Below are 19,943 nucleotides of genomic sequence, written 5' to 3'. Positions count from 1 at the left end.
TAGTATACATTTTTTAAAACATATATTGTGGCAGTCATAAGGAGCACACACGATTGACTGTAAACACGTCTTTATTCCACAACTGCCAACAAGTGGATCTATTCTGAACAAGGACAGAATAGTGTCCGCCATAATATTTATTAAAAGAAAAATAAATAAAAGTCCGCGAGAGAGAAGCCCGACCCGACCCGAACCTGTTTTACTTCCGCATTCCTGTTGTTTTGGTCCGCAGCAGAAACTGCACATGTGACCACAAGTGGAGCTGCTCCGACGCTGCGTCGGAGCTGTCACGCTCAGCGGCTTTGCACGTGTGACCGCTTCACAAAATTTGCTCCGGTGTAAAATATATCGCAACAAAATATTTCGGTGCAGCGTCGGACCAAATGTGTGCCGTGTGAACAGGGCTTATTATTTGGACTGGAACAATATCAAGAATGTGGTTTGTATCGCCGGCTCCATTGTTGTCACTGATTTCATTTTCACAGACTGTCTTTCCTTGTTACTATGATTTTCTTCTTCGGTTGCAGGCTTGTGTTTGCCTTTTACATGTAGCACATTCAGATGTGTCAGTGAACAGGCCTCACGTCTCATTTTCATTGGAGGAAATGCTGTGCTCTGGATCAAGAACATCAACATTTTCTCAGTTGTGTGTTTCTCTTGGTGCAGCAAACTCTGTTTGCAATTGCAGAGAAAAAAAAAATCATGGAGTTCCTGTCCAGGTTTGCACCCACCATATGTAGGTGTTTGATAAACGGTCGACTTTCCGTGAAGTTTTTGTCATGTGGACCCAAACACTGAGCGAGACTTCAGACACTTCAGGTGCGCCATCAGCCCCCATTCGCTGGTGGTGACCCATTGGGATTTATGCCATTGACTGACAATTTTAACCAGTTACATTTTCCCAGCTCAAACATGTAGGGACGTGTAGGCAGGAGAAACAAGGTAAACGTATTGTCATCTGCGGCCGACATTGCTCCAGCTGCGTATGTCCCGCAGCTGCCACCCATCCTTTGCTCCAGCAGCGCACATTTTGCAGCAGACACCAGCCATCTCGTTACCTCTGCGTCCTGCGTCCGAGACGCATAATTTTCCCGCGGGACGCACAGTTCCAAATGATGTCCTTTTTTGGGACACACGGAAATTTCTCAATCAAAACAAAAAGAAACTACGGTACATCTTTTTTCCAGCAACGATCGCAGTTTGACAGTCGCCGCCATTGCTGTTTTCATCTCGCGTTAAGTAATCTCGCGTGATGAGATTTCCGTTCTCGCGAGACGAGATTGGCGAGATCGGCAGACAATTGCCAAGTTGTGTAACGTTAAAACAAGTGTTGCGAACAAGTGTTGCGAAGGTTTATTGCGGAGATATCACAGAGGAAGCAGCTAAAGTTGGATAGTTTTTTGCGATGATAAGTTGACTTTGTGAAAGCCTTGCATCATTGGAAGCAGAGTAAAGAGAATTATGAACTCAAAGACTGAACCATGGGATGAAATAAGAACCTATTTCTCAGCAAATCTTGTATGCCTGACATTTTTGCAGCATTTGTTTATAAGAAATAAACCTATTATCAATGTATATTGTTGTTATTTGTGTTATTATTATATGCAATTGAATAGAGCATTTCAGAATTCGAAATTTGGGACTCTCTAAATGCATAATGGGACTCATACTTTTCTGATCAGCGAGTCCCTGGGACTCGCAGGGCTCAAACTGTAAATTTATCACTGGACACCTGACATTCGTTTCAGCAGCACACATCCTGCTGCAGCAACCCGACTTCGCTCCGACTTCGCTCTGGCAGTGCACATCCTACGGCTGCTACCTGTGGCTTCCTTCAGATCCTGCAGGTTCAAAGGCTGGCCGCGGAACATGCGTCTACTATTGAACCTGCTCAAGCAGCGCACATCTTGCAGCCGCTTCTGTTTCACATGTGCGCCCCACATGATGATCCTCCTGAATGGCTATTCTAACGGGTCCAGCTGTGCAGCTGGTATCCAGGAGGCCCACCAGTCTGGTCACAACGGACTAGGCTCAAGCCCTCTTCCTAGCCCCCTACCGCCAACCCTGATTTGGGCTGTTTTTGTTTGGGATGTCTGGGATCCATGGGCGTGTGCGTGCGTGCGTGCGTGCGTGCGTGCGTGCGTGTGTGTGTGTGTGTGTGTATACCTGTCTCCAAGCACTTCACTAGCTGTTCTGGAGTGTCGGTGTTGTATAAATTGGGGATCAGGTATCAAGTCGTTGCTGTCAAGCGGGATTTCAGGACTCAAGAGGTTTGCTGTGCTGTTAAGTCGTGGTCTAGGAGGAGACAAGTCTTCCATAATTCGAGTCTCCTCCAAGAGGCTAATGGAATCAAGCACACAGAGGGTACATTCAAATTAACGAAATAAACAAACAGTAAAGCATGCAAATGGTTGGCAACCAGTTCAGGGTGTCCCCCTCCTATTGCCCGAAGACAGCTGGGATAGGCTCCAGCATACCCGTGACCCTCGTGAAGGTAAAGCGGTTGAGATAATGGATGGATGGGTGGATGGATGTTTCGATGATTCATTTGTTACATAATAATCCTCAAGGAGTTAATACTCAAGGAGTTGAATGACTTTATGTAACTCAGGAAATGTGATCATTTTCTCAAATGCTCACCTTTTAATTTGTCATTATCATTGATATTAAAAACCCAATATGTTAGCCATCTTAAGCTGATTTGAAAAGCAGGATAAAGTCGTCTATATTTCACGACTCACCAGCTGTATATTGATTTTTTTGTTATCATTCCAACTGAAATGAAACCGACTTGAGAGGTGTGGTACACTCCATTCATCAGAAGAGCCATTTTACAGCGGTTTGACGCTCAGATGTATGTAAAAATGATGTGATTTATCAAGATAGAAGTCATTCATCTTATTTAGCACAGTCGTCGCGATTGTTTTAAGACTTTTATCAAAGCAACGGCTTTATAAAAACAAGTTCTCCAGTCATTGACAGGCTTTGGTAGAATGCTGCCATTTTCAAGCGTGTAAACTGGGGGTGTCCAAACTCAGTCCTCAAGGGCCGATGTCCTTCCTTTTTTCCATCTTTCTCTGCTGCAACACACCTGATTCAAATGATCAGGTTATCTTGCCTCTTCAGAGCCTACTGATGAGCTGATCCTTTGAATCAGGTGTGTTTCAGCAGGAAGAGATGGAAAACAGCCAGGACATCGACCCTTCAGGGCTGAACTTGGACACGCCTGTCGTAAACGATGACATCATGATGCATTTATGTCAAGACAGCGCATGCACACACCGGATGCAGCCATGCAAGCTGTCGTACATAGCCTCAGTGTGTTTAGCGGCTCGTGACACAATAATCTGCTTCGGAATGGGTACAAAGATAGGCTCATACACAACTCCGATTGGTTATTTTCAGCTTTGATTATTCTTGCTATTTCTTCTTGTGGGGGGCAGTTCCTGGCTTAATGAAATGTGCTTTGACACAGTACATTTTGAAAACATGACAAACTCATCCAATGGAGTGATGACTAGTAACGGTGTCCTCAGTTAACCACTTTTGTACACCGTGTTCCGTTTGCCTTTCATTTCTCATTTTTCCATGAGGGCAGCTACGTCCTGATTCTGCTGTATAGTATTTGATGAACGTGTCATTTTCATACCAAAAATCAGTTTTAGCATGGATTTCTCGTCTCGTCTCGTCTATCCCGTAACCCCAGAGGGTCGTTGGGGCACCGTAGATGATCTGCTGACCAGCTCTCTCCATCCTTCTTTGTCTTTGGCAGCTCTCATTGCCTCATTGAGTTTCAAGTGAGTCCATTCTATGATGTTATCTTCCCATCTTTTCTTTTGCCTCCCTCTTCTTCTGCCACCTTGTACGGTGCCTTGCAGGATGGTCTTTGCAAGGCCTGAGGATCTGGTGACGTGTCCGTACCACCTCAGTTTCCGCTTAATGACAGTGGATAGGAGTTCATCATGTGGGCCGATGGCTTGTCTGATCTTTTGATGGACTTCCTCATTAGTGACATGTTGGGTGTAGGAGATACCCAAAAGTCTTCTGTAGCATCTCATCTCCATACTCTGTATTCTCCTCTGCAGCTCTGCTGTAAGGGTCCATGTTTCTCAAGCTTAGAGAAAGATTGAGGTGACAAGTGAGCGCAGCAGTCTCACTTTTGATGCCAGACTGATGTTATTATCTTTCCATATGGGCCTGAGTTTTGCCAGGGCTGCAGTCGTTTGAGCAATTCTGTCAAGGACTTCCTGCTTTGATCCTTCATCGGACACAATTGCTCCAAGGTACTTGAAGCTCGACACACAGTCTAGTGCCTGTCCATTGACTTCAATGTCAGAGAGAATGCCATTGTTGTTGTTGGTCATGATTTTTGTTTTGTCGGCATGGATCTCCATACCATATGCTCTGGAGGTGTTGTCAAGCCTTTGAACTAGGGTAGCAAGTTCATTTTCTTCTCCAGCAAGCAAGTCGATGTCATCAGCAAAACGAAGCTTTGTAATTGGTCTACCTCCTATGCTGGCACTTCCTTCGTGGTCCGCCAAGGCATCCGCCATAACACGCTCAACAAAGATGTTAAAGAGTATGGGAGAGAGAAGACATCCTTGGCGCACTCCAATTGTTGTCTTGAACCAGTCACCGATGGCTCCGTTGTAGAGAACTGCACTGGTAGCTTTGCTGTACAGATGTTGTATGACCCTAATAAGGTTAGGGCTGATGTTGTATTTTCTCATGGTTGTCCACAGTGCTGCATGCCATACCCAGTCAAAGGCTTTCTTGAAGTCTACAAACACGTGGTAGAGATGTTGTTGATGCTGCAGATATCTCTCGCTGATAATCCTTAGGTTAAATATTTGTTCTGTGGTGCTCCGTCCTGCCCTGAATCCAGCCTGTTCTTCCGCTATGATCAGTTCAGCTTGGGGTTTTAACCTATTCAGTAAGATCTTCAGAAGGACTTTGCTGGGATGGCTAATCAGACTGATGGTGCGGTGGTTTTGGCACAGTTGTAGATTGCCTTTTTTCGGGAATTGTGATGATGAGTGACTGGGTCCATGATGTAGGCCACTCCCCACTCTGCCAGATTTTATTACAAAGGATGGTAAGAGTGTCAATCATGGCTTGTCCCCCTGCTTGCACAAGCTCTCCTGGGATGTTGTCCACTCCAGCTGCTTTTCTCTTTTTCAGTGCTCGCACTGCTGCCTCAACTTCTTCACAAAGAATAGGGAGTGTGTCTTCTTCCTCCGTCGATTGAGGACACATCAAGACTGTTGGATCGCCGCTTAGAGTGTGGTTGTAGAGCTCAGAGCAGTATTCAGTCCATCTGTCCAAGATCTTTTGTTCTTCCGATAGGCATTCACCAGTCTTGCTTTGGATTGCAGAGACTCTGGTCTGCTATGGTTTTGTTAGCTCTTTAACAGTTTGATATGCCTTCTTGGTGTTGTTGTTGGCATTCAGGCTGTTCTCAATTTCTTGGCACTTTCCCTCAATCCAGTTCTGTTTTGCTGACTGCATGCCTTTCTTGACGCTCTTGTTAATCTTTCTATCGGCGTCAGATCCTTCAGGTGAGTTCTTACTCTTCTTCAGGGCTCTCCGCTTGTCACACAAGTCTAGCAGTTCATTAGTGACCCGAGGTTTTTTCTTTGGGCGGAGTTTGCCAAGAATCTCCGTGGCTGTTTCGGTTACGACTGTGTTCAAGGTGGTGGTCATGGTATTGACATCAATTTCTTCTGCGCCCAGGGTGAGCAGTGGTGCAAACCTCGCTCCTATCATCGCTTTGAAGGCTTCTGCCACCTCAGGATCTGGCAGTTTGTCCAGATCAAACTTCAGTCTAGTGCACTTGGAGCTTTTGATCTTTAAGCGCAGGTGGAATGACATCAGGACAAGGTCGTGATCACTCCCAATATCTGCTTTTGGAGAGCTGCACGTCCCACTGATGTTAACGCTTGAGCGGAAGCGTTTCTTGACCAAGATGTAGTCGATCTGGTTGTGGTATTCTCCACAGGGGCTGTGCCAGGTCCATCGTCTGGAGGCCTTATGGGGGCCAAGTGTGTTCGCTAGCAGCAAGTTGTTGTACCTGGCGAACTCCAAGAGCCTTAGGCCTCTGTCGTTGGTCTCGCTGTTGCCATATGGACCACATGTGCCTTTCCAGTTGGAATAAGCGTCTTCTCCAACCTTTGCGTTCCAGTCCCCTTGCACAATAATGATGTCCTTCTTTGGGGTTTGATCTAGGACTGCTTGCAGTTGATCGTAAAAATCCTCCACCTCACTGTCATCATATGTGGATGTTGGTGCGTAGACCTGAATGATGGTGATGTTAAATGGGGTTGCTCTCATGCGAATAATAATGAGTCTGCTTGAGACTGGCCGGCAGCCCATGACAGTGTGCGTGATGTCTTTATGAACAAGGAAGCCAACACCTTGTTGGTGTTTGTCTTCCTTGCCGCTGAAATAGAGCTTGTGGCCTCTGTCGGTTGATGTTTCACCGAATCCTTTCCAGCGTAGTTCGCTAATGCCTAAGATATTCCAGCGGTATCGATCCATCTCGTGGGCTAACTCCTCGGGTTTCCCATCAGCAGTTAGCGTTCTTACGTTCCAGGTTTCGATCATTATGTTGTCGCTAGTGCGGAACCTGCAGAGTTTCCCAGTAGTTAACTTTCCACCTCCGTCCTGGTGGCCAACGGTTGTAACACTGCTCAAGGTCAATAATGTAATCTTCCATCAAAACACACTGTCCAGTTTCGCTAATAATGTCTCCATCCATGTCAAAGTTGTGAGATGGAATCTCCTTGACAATTTCCCAGGCTCCTCCTTGCAGGCCCAAAGCCAAAGCAAGTGCCTGCTTTTTCTTGTCCAGCTCGGTGATTTGTTTCTAAACATCTATTTCATTTTTCTCAGCATTTATAGTGTCTGGTTTTGTTAAAATTAAGGTGTTACTTCAGATAGACAATTTTGAGTTTTTAATGAAGCTAACATGCATGTATCCAACAACACTCACAGTTGGGGAACAACCAATACCATAGATTTGTGAAAAAAATTATTATGGGGTATTCAGCCTGACACAAACAATATTTGAATTTTGACACTTGGAACAAAAATATAATCGGAATTTAGTCACTGGAACCATGGAGTGTGAATGCAGCCTACAATGAGATGATGTGGTGTGACCTTAAATGGGCAGTTCAGGCTACAAAACCCTTCGATATGGCGGAGTAGAGGCAATTCTGCGAAGAAGAGTGGGACAAAATTCCTCCACAGCAATATGAACAACTCATCACCAGTTATCGCAAATGCTTGATTTCAGTTATTGCTGTCAAGGGTGGCACAACCTACTAGTAGGTTCAGGGGGCTATTACCTTTTCAGATAGGGACAGGTAGGTGTTGGTTTTTTTATGCCTTAAAAAATGAAATTGGCATTTTGTATTTCCTTGGGTTGTCTCTATCTGATGTTAACATTGGTTTGATGAACTGAAACCTTTGTGTGTGATAAATAGAAAGAGCAAAGAACACAAAATTCAGGAAGGGGGGAAATATATATTAATTCCCCCCACCCCCCACACTAACCTGTATTGATTTGAGCACTCGGTCTCAGGTTGTCTCGCATCGGTATCCATTGTGAGGCCATCACTGCCTTGAGACTGATCAGCCATTGAGCCTGCTGGAGTGTGAGAAGGCTGCCAACATGGAGTTTTCCAGGAATTAGAAAGTATTTCGGCAAGATCTTAATACAATATGTTTGCTTTGAGATAAATTGTCCATAAGTTGTGTTTACTTGCTGTATCTTGTGTATGAAGAAGTAGCGTTCATTGCACAGAACAGCTGATGTTTCTCGATACTGTTTCGTCAGCAGGTTGAGCCACTGGGTCAATCCATCCATTATCGCTAGTAATATGGCCCATAAGAAACGTATGATATCCAAGATCCTCTGAACAATTTCTCCATGACCTGTGGAACATAGACAGATAGAAACAGTGTGGGAGAGAAGTGGAAGAGAAACTGCATTGTTTTAGAGAGAAGACAATGCTTTCAAAACGTTAGGCAAAACAGTGAATTCTCAAGTAGCTAAAATGTTTTAAATATGACTTGTAAAATACAGCAAACACATTGGCAAACATTGGAGTACAGACAAAAGTATCAATTTTGTTTGTTTATCATCAAGTGTCTTTTTTCAGGTTTAAAATTGGTGATTTAATTACTATTTAAAACGAACTATGTACGCAAGTGTACGGAATATGGAAGAGCGCTATAATAATAATAATAACAATAATAATAAGATTAATAATAATAATAAAAATAGGCATCCGTTTTTTTGTCTGGGTAGTTCACGCATGATTCTTTTTTATGAGATACGGCATCTTGAGTGGCTCAGCAGTCCGATCATGGCATGATAGATTCTACCGCAATGGGTGCACACAAAGACTAACGGCAGGATGGGCACTGCGAGCTTATTCTATCTCCATAATCTCCTTTCCTCCAGGTGGAAAATTCCTCTCTCCTCGTCCCTCTTTACACCACTGCGGCATCGTAGTGCCAGCCTTTTAGATAAGCTGTAAGCACATCCCAGGTGTCTGTGCCTATAATGCGCCGACAGACATCTGTGAAGCACAATGCCGAATGACCAATAGACTATTACCATTACACTGTATAGGAGGCCATTTGGTATTATGATTGTCCTCCTTGCAAGGCACATGTACAGGCCAAGCAGACAGTGTTTACACAGCATAGAGTGCATATGCTCAGAAAACCTGTTGTTTTGTTTGTTTTTTTTTCCAAAACTGCAGTGTTGATAACTTACTCCTGCCATGTGATGCCCACAACTCATCGCAAGCAGCCAGATGGTTCTCCTGTGGCACATGTCATCTATGACACTACTACAGAGCAGGGTGCTTAGAATGCATACAATGTATACCTTGAGTTTGGAATTCAGGGTGAGCTGGTTATTATCTCACATTCTCTTGCTCAACTTGTGCAAGACAGCAGCAGCTTTGCGGTGCACTTGTTTATCTGAATCAAGAGACAAACTGCTCATCACTGGAGAGCCAAGTCAGTCATCTTGAGTACCTTGTTGTTCATGGGACATTTTGGCCCATGACGTTGGTCCTTCTGATGGAAATTGTAAGACCGACTTCTTGCATGGGTAAACCCATTGATCAGCTGCTGAAGGCCTTCAACAGAATGAGCTCAGGGCTGTGTCATCAGTGAACATTTCTCTGAGGAGAATAGTCCAAACCTTGGTTTTGTTTATCGGGAAAAACTGAAGTTTCACATCACGGTATGCAGTTAGACTCCCTCTTCAGAGTGCTAAAATGTAGAATTCAACAGCATAGAAAAGAAGATGCTGAACGGGGTTGGTGCAAGGACACAACCCTGGTTTCACCCGCACTTGAAGGGCTCAGATGAGGCCCTGTTGTAGCTCACCATATCTTGCATTTTGTCATGGAAGGAGACAAAGGTACTGCGCTCTGGTGAAGCCAACACAACCTGGAACTGAACACGCTCAAGACGGAAGAGATGATTGTGGGCTTCAGGAAACATCCTTCACCACAGCTGCCCCTCACACTGTCCAACTGCCCTGTGTCAACCATCGAGACCTTCAAGTTCCTGGGAATTACAGTCTTCCGGGACATGAAGTGGGAGATCAACACCAACTCCATCCTGAAAAAGGCCCAGCAGAGGATGTACTTCCTGAGGCTTCTGAGGAAGCATGGCCTGCCACAGGAGGTGCTAAGACAGTTCTACACAGCAGTCATCGCATCAATCCTGTGTTCTTCATCACGGTTTGGTTTGGGGCCGCCACAAAACAGGACAAAATCCGACTGCAATGGACAGTTAACACTGCGGAAAAAATCATTGGCACTGCCCTACCCACTCTTGAGGACTTACACACCGCAAGAACCAAAACAAGGGCACGGAAAATCCTACTGGACCCTGGCCACCACCTTTTCCAGTTACTCCCCTCAGGCAAGTGCTACCGATCCATGCGCACCAAATCCAGCAGACATTCAAACAGCTTCTTCTCTCTAGCAATTAACTCCTTAAACACTAACCCAAATCTCCTTGTATAGCAGCTCTTTGCAATTTTGCACACCCCTGTGGAACAGCAATAATCATTGTAGCTCCAGCTTTGTACTGCTTAAACCATTGTCAATGATCTCTATTCCACAGCACCAGACACTCAAGGACTTCTGTACAATTGCACACTTAAAGTTGCTCTACAAATACTGCTAGTGGTCACTTTAAAATGGTGCAATGATTATATGCACCAACTGCACAACTGTTACAGTATTGCATTATACCACTGATCACTTTAGCTCTGCTTGATACTTTGCACATTGTCTCACAGCTGTCATTGGGTAGTACTACCGCACCACGGTACCCTTACATTGCAGAATGTCTTTCCATACTTTTTTGTCATGTCCTTGTTTATTGTAGTTGCTTGTTATTGATAATACTAGGGTAGCCTGTAACTACCGGAGACAAATTCCTTGTGTATTCTACATACTTGGCCAATAAAGATGATTCTGATTCTGATACTGAATACATTTGTCAGACAGGAAATTTCCTCCCACATTCCAAAAACATGCGTGGCAGGTTAATGGAACACTCTAAATTGTCCATAGGTGTGAGTGTGGATGGTCGTTCGTCTATGTATGCCCTGTGATTGGCTGGCAACCAGTCCAGGGTGTACCCTGCCTACTGCCCGAAGACAGCTGGAATAGGCTCCGACCCTTGTGAGGATAAGGGGATTAGAAAATGGATGGATGAATGGGCATACTGTGATGTTTGGTCACAAACCCTTTTCTTCATCTGATTGTGCCAAGCTTGTTCCTTTGTTTTAGTGATTCCACTTCCAGTGGCCTTGTTTTTGTCTGTTCCTTTTAATTATCAGGCTGGGTGGGATGAGTCCCAGAGGGTGTTCACACACCTGCAGCTGATCAGCAATTACCTCCTGTGTGTAAGACCTCTGTTGATTTGCAAGCGGATGCCAGATGACTCACACATTGTAAGTGGTATTTCAGCCATTAAGTGTGCATAATTTTGAACTTTTTCAGTGACTAACCTTTTGTGTGTCATCCTACCCGTGCCTCCCTGCCCAGCGTTGCTCCGCATTTCCTCCATGGACCACTTAATTCCCCATTCAGCCATTGAGCCATTCATTCCATTACCACATCGTCAGCTCTCCAACAATTAGCCAGAACCTTACCTTCTCATTGTCAGCCATGCTTGTGTCCCGACCTTGACCAGCAGACTCTCACTCTCATTAAACAATTCCTTAAACCTCTACCAACTGCGTCCCATTCGCTTTTGGGTTCTCTGCTACCATTATTTTTATTAGCCCTAACCCAGACAGCTGGTAGTCCGGAAGTGTGTGGTCCTACGTGCCCCCCCCCCCCAGACGCACTGATGAAAAATTGTGGTTGCCTCCAGCATTTAAGTTGCCTATCCCTTTTCTAGGACAAAGTAGTGCAAATTAAATTCGGTTCTTTGTCCTGGGGTCAGACGGACTGAACCCCTGCAGTGGCATAAGGTTATCTGCATGATCTTAGCCAAATATATCAGCAAACAATACAGCGATCAATTCAGTGTTGGTCGGGCCCACAATTGGTAATTTATGAGTTTTTTCTTGCCACAATTTGTGTAAATAGATCTGAAGACTCCCAGTTTTGGGGTCATAGGGGATGCATGAACATGTCAACTGCTTGCCTTTAGGTTTCTTTTGTGACCAATTCAGATTTGTTTTTTTGTTGAATCCGATATTTTTATGTACTTGTTCACGTTACAAAAATAAATACGACTTATAATGTGAACGAGATGTGTCTGTGATGTGACATGCAAGCACACAAAGCATGACATCGAGTGACAAGCACCAAAAAAACCATTACATGGCACAGTGTTTACCGAAATGAAAATGATCCAGCTTGTCGGGGCTCATTTTATCATCTGCTATCGGCTTAGGAGAGAGGTGGGAGGAGGTAGAAATATTTTGGAGGTATGAGGCGATGCTCCTTGATCTTCTCATTTGATCGAGATGGCTACTAAAGGTGACGTCATGTCATTGCCGCGTGAAACTACTAGACTGTATGCATGGCTGAATCACTACTACCAAATGTCCACTTTATCCTTAATTTTTCAAGTGGGTTTAAATGAATGTGAAATATAACATTAACACTGTTATCAAAACTTTGCAGATTTACGGACCATTGTTACAAATCTCCTATGCACCCTCCCCTGCATATTTGGCTTTTGATGGCATCTAGATCGGAAGTGTATAGCTGAGCGTTCATACTGCAGATGCATATCCAATTTATATCCACAAATACAAAAGAAGCCCATGCCAGATTTGAAAAAAAAAAAAATAAATCATAATTGGACTGTTCACACTGAATTAAAAAAAAAACTGAATTGAGCTGCAGTGTGAAAAGTTGCCAATTGCTTCATTTCAGCCTTTGTTGAATCTGCAACAGCTTTCTAAAGCAATTTTCCTTTGGTTACACTCGCCTGGCAAACTAATTATCAGATTAATGTCACTGATTGAAACCGGTGAAATCACATCTGCAAAAACTTCTCCAGGATGACGAAAAATTTAATATTTATTCAACTTAAATCGGATATGCATAATAATTATATTGAATATTGTGTAATGTATCCCAAACTGTATCAATCAAGAGGGCGCATATTGTTTTTGTAGAGACAGGAATGTTTTACTTTTATTATTTATAATTTTATCTGTGGTTTTATTGTTCTTGTTTTGGTTGTAAAGTGTCCTTGAGTGTCTTGAAAGGCGCTTATAAATGAAATGTATTATTATTATTATTACTTGATGAGGCGGTAAGGCAAGATCATTCGTAAGATGGAGCGAGGAGGTGCAAAAGTAAATATGAACTTACCAGACTCCTCTGGCTCCTTTAAGTGAGGATCTTCAAACACATCATTGTCCTCTGAACCTACAGAAACACCATTGTGTTTGCATTACTCATAACATTTGGTTACTTTTCCCTTTTGCCATACTGCCTTTCATATGGGAATACAGTCATGTACTGTCCCTTGATTATTTGACTGACCGTTCATAACAATCCAAATTTGTGATTGGTAACAGACATGAAGACGCAGAATCCATTTAATACAGTGAGGAGAAAGTTTAGACCCTGAACCCTTTTGGGCATCCACCCTGGGCCCCTGCAAGATGAAGGTTCGATTCTATACTTCTATTGTACAATGACGCAGACACCCTATTATGCCCATTCTACTTGTGCAAAATCTAGAAAAAATTCTAAATGAAAAAAAAACCTCCACTCAGGCGCAGTTAGACTAGGTCTTGCACTAGACGTGTGCTGAGCATGAAAAAAGGGCCCATAATGCTCTATCTAAATACATAAAAATAATGTAGACAAAGTTGAGATTTGCATGTTGGCTTGGCCCATAGCTAGTGTTCCAGTTTCTCATGTACAAAATTGCAAAATTAACTGCCCATCCCTTCTGTGTACTGTACTCACACTATCCAGCAGGAATGTCTAAGAACAAAATGTGCAAATATTTACCTGTCACTGAGCAGGACTCTTGTGAAGTCTGTTGTGTGCCACACTCGTCCTCAACTATTTCAAGTCTTCTCTGTGATCTTCGGTTTCTTTGATGATCTTTTAGAGCTCTTTTCACATTGTTCACCCACGCCTGATAAGCCAACTAGGAGAGAAAAATGACTACATCAATGAAAACACTGTGTTACTGTGTACAGACATTTCCCTGTGGATTCTTCATGCTTCTCCCCAAATTTTTAAGTAAGTACCATTTTTTTCTCTGAGTGAGGCTTTCGTTTCCTGTACAGACATTTCCCTATGGATTCCTCGTGCTTCTCCCTGAACTCTTAAGTCCCAGCCTTTATCCCTGAGTTGGTTTTGTAAAGAATATAATACACAATGGCAAGTTTTGGCTAACACCATACCTGCCTGTTGTCGTGCTATTGGGGTCACATACAAACCCTAACATACTGTATGCAATATGTGACATGTACAATGAGTGGCCACAATAATACAACCACTTTTACAGTACATTATAATGATATCGAATACAAAAGCAGGATCAAATATCCATCCATTTTCCGATCCGCTTTATCCTCACAAGTGTTGTGCGGGGTGCTGGAGCCTATCCCAGCTGTCTGCGGGCAGTAGGCGGGGGACACCCTCAACCGGTTGCCAGCCAAGCGCAGGGCACACAGAGACGAACAACCATCCGTGCTCATACTCACACCTGGGGACAATTTCAAGTGTTCAATCAATCTGTCATATATGTTTTTGGAATGTGGGAGGAAACCGGAGTACCCGGAGATAATCCAAGCAGGCCCGGGGAGAACATGCAAACTCCACACAGGAATATTATTTATTTTACTTATTTATAATTTGCTCATTATAATCTCATCATGGGAACATTTAACTCAATTTCCTGTTTCACAGACTACAACAGAGAGCCAGATAACACTGTCCGAGTTGTTAAATTTAAGAATATGTTTATTGCTGTGGTTGTACTAAGCAGGGGAATAGAATGGTATTGCATCATAATGACAACTGTGCGTCAATCAAAACTGAACATTATTATTTTTATAATTGGCCCAGTATTTTTAACTCATTCACTGCCAGCTCGTGGTAAAAGAATTGAGCTTCTGACTTCTATAGCCGTCAATGGCAGTGAGTTAAACCTCTTTTTTGTAGATATTATATCGTGTAAGTGATCACAATGTTGAGGCTGGTCAGTGTGGACATAAAAGAGTAATAATTACAAAAGAGTGTCTGACCTGATAGGCAGTCTTTTTCTGAGGCTTCTGTTCCTCTGGTAACAGCTCATGTTCACCCTCACTGTCTGATTCAAAAAGGTAGTACCATCCTGAATGCAGCACTGTGGTCAAAGAATTAGGTTACTATTTTCTCTTCTTGATGACATTTTAGTGTAAATGCTACAATCACAAATACAGTAGATGTAGAGTTTCTCAGAGGCATTCCATGTGTTTGTTATACCTGTCGCATGGTCAAGCCACGGTTGAGACCAGCCTTCTTTCTTTCGCTCTGTCTTTGTTTCTTAGAAAGACACACAAGCACACACAAACATGTACATACTGCACATACAGTATAGTACAGTACAGTGTATATCTACCGTATGCAGTTTTCCCTTGCTACTTCGTGGTTCAGTTACTGCAGCTTTAGTCTTTCGAGTGGGTTTTCATTTGTGACCATAACTTCATCTGTTAAGGGTTTAACTTGCTATTATGCTTATTTTCTCCCTTCTACAGTATGTGGAACCAGTAAAAATACTGACTTTTTCGGGCGCAAATTTATTGTACAAAAACAATACCATGAACATTTGAGCTCATCACCCCCTAAAATCCCCATTCCCTCATCATGGCTGCACTCTGAAAGACATTCCCACTGCTGAATCGAGGCTGCGTTCAGAAATCTATGTGAGCAGGGCTTGCTCTGCCTCCGGCAACACACGAGGATGACAAAATGTCCGCATACTTTTTTCTTTTTGGTTTAAAATGACTCGCAGTGTAGCCAAAGGTACAATCGTGGTGGATTAATGTGCCTTTTAACAATGCAAATTCTTGTGGAAAAGTAAGCTAGTTGCCATAACTACCATTCTTCTTCTACATGGAAGATGAAGTAGAAGAACTTTGATGAAGTTTATTTATTCTTAATTTTGCATTTTAAAATTTACATTTATGAAGTGTAACAAATGTTTCGAAGGGTGGGAATTGAGTGTGGGGATTCATAATGTCTAGATGCATAAATTAAAAGCAAGTAGAAAAACAAAAAGTGGAAATTCACCGGTATATTCACAGGTAATATTATGGAACTTATTACCTGTGAAAAGTTCGAGATCACTGTAATGTACAGCGGTGTTAACCTGCCGGTAATTAATTATTATACTAACTATTTTAAGGCTGTAAAACTCACATTAACATTTTCTCACATTTCTTTCTTTTTTAAACACGCCAAACTTCAAACCTTTTTGAGAAAAATAACCTTATGGTATTGTGACTATTTTTTTATTGTTTATTGTACAGGAGACATTGCATGGAGGAGGTTGATTCAAATTGGTCTACGGTACCTTAGCCAATCAGGACTCAGAATACAATGCGTGTTTGTACGCTCTAAAAAACAGTATACAGAATTACACTGTAAAAAAATACAGTAAGTCGATAGGGACACAATAGGGGTTTGAGGCTGTAAAAAACAGCAAGCAAAATTGCACTTAAAAAAAATAATATGAAAAACAGCGAGTCCGCGAAAGTTGAGCCACAAAATAGCGAGGGACTATCGTATATTTAAACACATTTGCTGTTCTTGAAGCTTGGATCGCAAATGGGAGTTGGGGTGCTCTACCTCCTATCCTATAAATACAGTATTCTTAGTTCAATCAAATCATATGGACAGGGACTTTTGATGTAGACAAAAATCATTCCACCAACAATAGCTAATGAAAGTTTTTAGTGACACATTGTTGTACTGCATAACGGAACTAAGAATGTCAACTTGGAACATAGTGCAGTATATGTGTCCGTGTTGTAATTGGGGATGGAGTTCTGAGCCCGTTGACTCATGTAAGGAACGCACAGATAATGGAATCCCAAGCTTTAAGAAAGCATACACATTTCCACCATTGTCCGTAAGGTTGCACTCGTGATTCATACCAGCACTTTGACTCTGATTGTCTTCTTCAATGACTTTATGTCCATCTCTGTACTTCTGCTGTTTGGAGCGAATTCTGTGCATTCTGACAAATATTAAAAGGTAGATAATCTATTATTAGCAGTGTAAATAGCATAGCATGCATTCTCGTGTGATAACAACAAAAAGCTGTTGGCAGCAACCTCTCACTGCTGTTCAACTGAGGGGTGGGTACTGCGATAGAGCTGTGCCAACCTCTCAAATAATAATTTGTTTGCCTCCGGGCGATACCGTGACCAGCCTCAAAATGCCAGACTCATGAAGTGAGCTTCAAATGCTGTATGTGCATATGCTACAATGGACGGTTAGTCACCCGAGTCGCTGCAATCACAGATATACAGTAGATTAAAGCAGGCTCACTGACGTGCCTCTGTGGGGCAACTTTCTCATTAAAGGGACGATTTTCTAATTAAAGGTAACGAAAAGGAAATATATTAGCTTAGCAATGTCGTAGGCACGCAAATCAAATGGAGCTATCGACCTATTCGTATCTATTGGCGTTTTTTTACTGGAGCGAGTTCTTGTCCTGTAGTATGTGTACACGTCTCTCAAACATGCTACTTTTGGTACAGTATACAGTTGTATTATTTATTTATTTATTCATTTATTTTTTGTCAAGCCCTTATCAATGGAATCCAGTCATAACAGAGGTAAAAAAACAGAAGCGAACAAATGCGGCGAGAGTGACCAGCTGGTTGAATGCACATATGCACCTACACCCCCACCCCCCACAAGCACCAGCGAGGTAAATTTGGGTAAACTTTAAAACTATTTAAACAGTTTCGAGCTTTTTCACAATACTTCTGTACTGTAATGGGTATTTTTAGGCCACAAAATAGTACCGTATTTTCCACACTAAAAGGCGCACTGGATTGTGAGGGGCACCTTCATGCAATGGCCTATATTTTTAATTTTTTCATATATTGCATGCACTGGACTACAAGGTGCAATCTACAATGCATTCACTAGATGGAGCTACAGGTCCTTAGACTTGAGAGGCCTTCATGACCGCCTCCAAAAAACGAAAATTAACGATTACTTCAATGAAACCACAAAAATTGAAAATACAGTAATGCATCAAAATAGAAAATCACAAAATAAATTTTGTAGCCCGCCGACAAAATTTATTTTGGCATTTCCTTGAACGTAGCTGCAATAGAACGATCAGATGTCAGTAAATTTGATCTTAGTTTTACTGTTTGGTGTCTAATACCGTCTTTGTTACTGATTATTGCTTTATTGTTGTATATATGTTAGTTGCTCCATGTACAGCACTTTGTATGCAGCAATGGCTGTTTGAAAGTGCTATATAAATACAGTTGAGTTGAGTTGAGTTAAATTGAAGGAGACTGGACTGTCTCAGAAGTGTTTGTTATTTATTCCCTTGTCGTGTACTGTATTCACAAACGAGGAGGGGGCCATTGAAGGAGCGTTCACGTCGCGGTCCCTGTCAGGTGTTTTTGCACTTGCGAATCCTTCAACTACACTACGCAATCAACAACAGTTGTTCTATTCATTGTTCATATGACCCAACAAGACCTCAGATCTTTCGGCGGTGCCCAAGGTCATAAGCATGGGTCCTTGTTTGTGATATCATCGAACATCGAAGGACTTACTGGCGCCAAATAAGCCCTCCTGGCGGACTTATGCATCAAGACTAACTGCAACATCCTCTGCCTCCAAGAGACACATCGTGGACCTTCACGTGCCCGTCCTCACATCTCTGGTATGACCCTCATCGCTAAGAGGCCACATGACCAGTATGGGAGTGCAGTTTTTCTCCATAGAGGTCTGCATGTAGACAAGGTATCCATTTCTGACAACAACGACATTGAAGTCATTACAATCTGCACAGAGGGAATCTCTGTCACTTCAGTATATAAACCACCCTCCATCATTTTTGACATTCCTCCTGATCCCACCGATGATCGCATCAACGTGGTTATGGGAGACTTTAACAGTCACAGTGTCAACTGGGGTTATGCTGAAAGTAACAACGATGGTGAGCTGGTTGAGAACTGGGCGGAATCCAACCAACTGTCTCTCATCCACGATGCTAAGCTCCCTCCTTCTTTCAACAGTTCCCGATGGAGAAGGGGGTACAATCCAGACCTGATTTTTGCATCAGATGCCATTGCCAATCAGTGCGAGAAGACTGTCCTGGACCCAATTCCACACACCCAACATCGTCCAATAGGTCTCAAGATCAATGCAGTCATCTCTCCTCGCACTGTCCCCTTTAGGCGACGTTTCAATCTGAAGAAAGCCAACTGGGAAGGCTTTGCCGAAGACCTAGACTCTGCCATTGTGGATCTTCCAGCCACTCCAAGTAACTATGATGCCTTTATAGAATCAGTCAAGTCGTCCTCACGTCGCAACATCCCTCGTGGTTGCCGTACGAATTACATCCAAGGCCTGACAGATGACTCTAAGGTGTTATATGATGAATACATCTCGCATTTTGACAACGACCCCTTTAGTGTTGACACCATCGAGCGTGGAGAAACACTAGCAAATTCCATCACAGAAGAAAGACGGAAGAAGTGGCAAGAGCTAATTGAATCAACCGATATGACCCATAGTAGTAGGAAAGCCTGGAAGACTATCCGTATCCTGGGAAATGACAACACCAAGTCACAGCCAAGGCCGCAAGTCACCGCAGACCAGGTCGCCCACCAACTCCTGCTGAATAGTCGGGGTAATCCTCAACAACGTACTCAAAGGGCCAAACTTCCTCAAGTGTCTGATGCGCTCTCAGATGACTCTCCAGGTTTCACAAGGCCTTTCACCATGGACGAACTAGAATCTGCAATGAAGTCCATGAAGAACAACAAAGCTGCGGGTCTTGATGATATCCTTGTGGAGTAGATCAATCACTTTGGATCAGGCACACGCAGATGGTTTCTCAGTCTGGTGAATGAATGTGTCGCCTCCAACAAGATCCCAAGGATGTGGAAAAAATCAAGTCATTGCCCTACTGAAACCTGGGAAAAATCCTGCCATCCCAAAGAGCTACAGACCAATATCGTTGCTCTGCCACATGTACAAGCTGTTCGAACGTCTCCTTATGAATCGCATTGCTCCCTTTGTTGATAACTTCCTTATTCCAGAGCAAGCAGGCTTCAGACCTGGGAAGTCATGCACAGGCCAACTGCTGAATTTAACCCAATTCATCGAGGATGGTTTTGAGAAGAAGAAAATCACAGGTACTGCATTCGTTGATCTATCTGCAGC

The 19,943-nt window shown here is 43.0% G+C and overlaps 1 protein-coding gene across 7 annotated transcripts in view; it reads right to left on the bottom strand.

Moving 5' to 3' along the window:
- piezo1 (piezo type mechanosensitive ion channel component 1 (Er blood group)) overlaps positions 1-19,943 on the bottom strand; it is a 135,513-nt gene that overhangs the window by 23,273 nt on the left and 92,297 nt on the right. For all 7 annotated transcript variants that reach the window (XR_002167733.1, XM_019865749.1, XM_019865747.1 and 4 more), the window contains 8 exons: positions 16,673-16,755; positions 15,000-15,059; positions 14,780-14,880; positions 13,533-13,674; positions 12,882-12,938; positions 7,766-7,938; positions 7,558-7,667; positions 2,167-2,340 (listed from right to left, as the gene is read on the bottom strand). Coding sequence is in view for 6 of the 7 variants with exons in the window: in XM_019865749.1 (XP_019721308.1) it covers positions 2,167-2,340; positions 7,558-7,667; positions 7,766-7,938; positions 12,882-12,938; positions 13,533-13,674; positions 14,780-14,880; positions 15,000-15,059; positions 16,673-16,755 (900 nt within the window). In the remaining variant the exon portion in view is untranslated. The remainder of the gene's footprint in view (positions 1-2,166; positions 2,341-7,557; positions 7,668-7,765; positions 7,939-12,881; positions 12,939-13,532; positions 13,675-14,779; positions 14,881-14,999; positions 15,060-16,672; positions 16,756-19,943) is intronic.

The sequence above is a fragment of the Hippocampus comes genome, unplaced genomic scaffold (assembly GCF_001891065.2).
Source record: "Hippocampus comes isolate QL1 unplaced genomic scaffold, H_comes_QL1_v1.1 scaffold332, whole genome shotgun sequence".
Taxonomy (NCBI): Eukaryota; Metazoa; Chordata; class Actinopteri; order Syngnathiformes; family Syngnathidae; genus Hippocampus; species Hippocampus comes.
The sequence above is the reverse complement of the archived record's forward strand: the minus strand, read 5'-3'. Positions and strand labels throughout refer to the sequence as shown.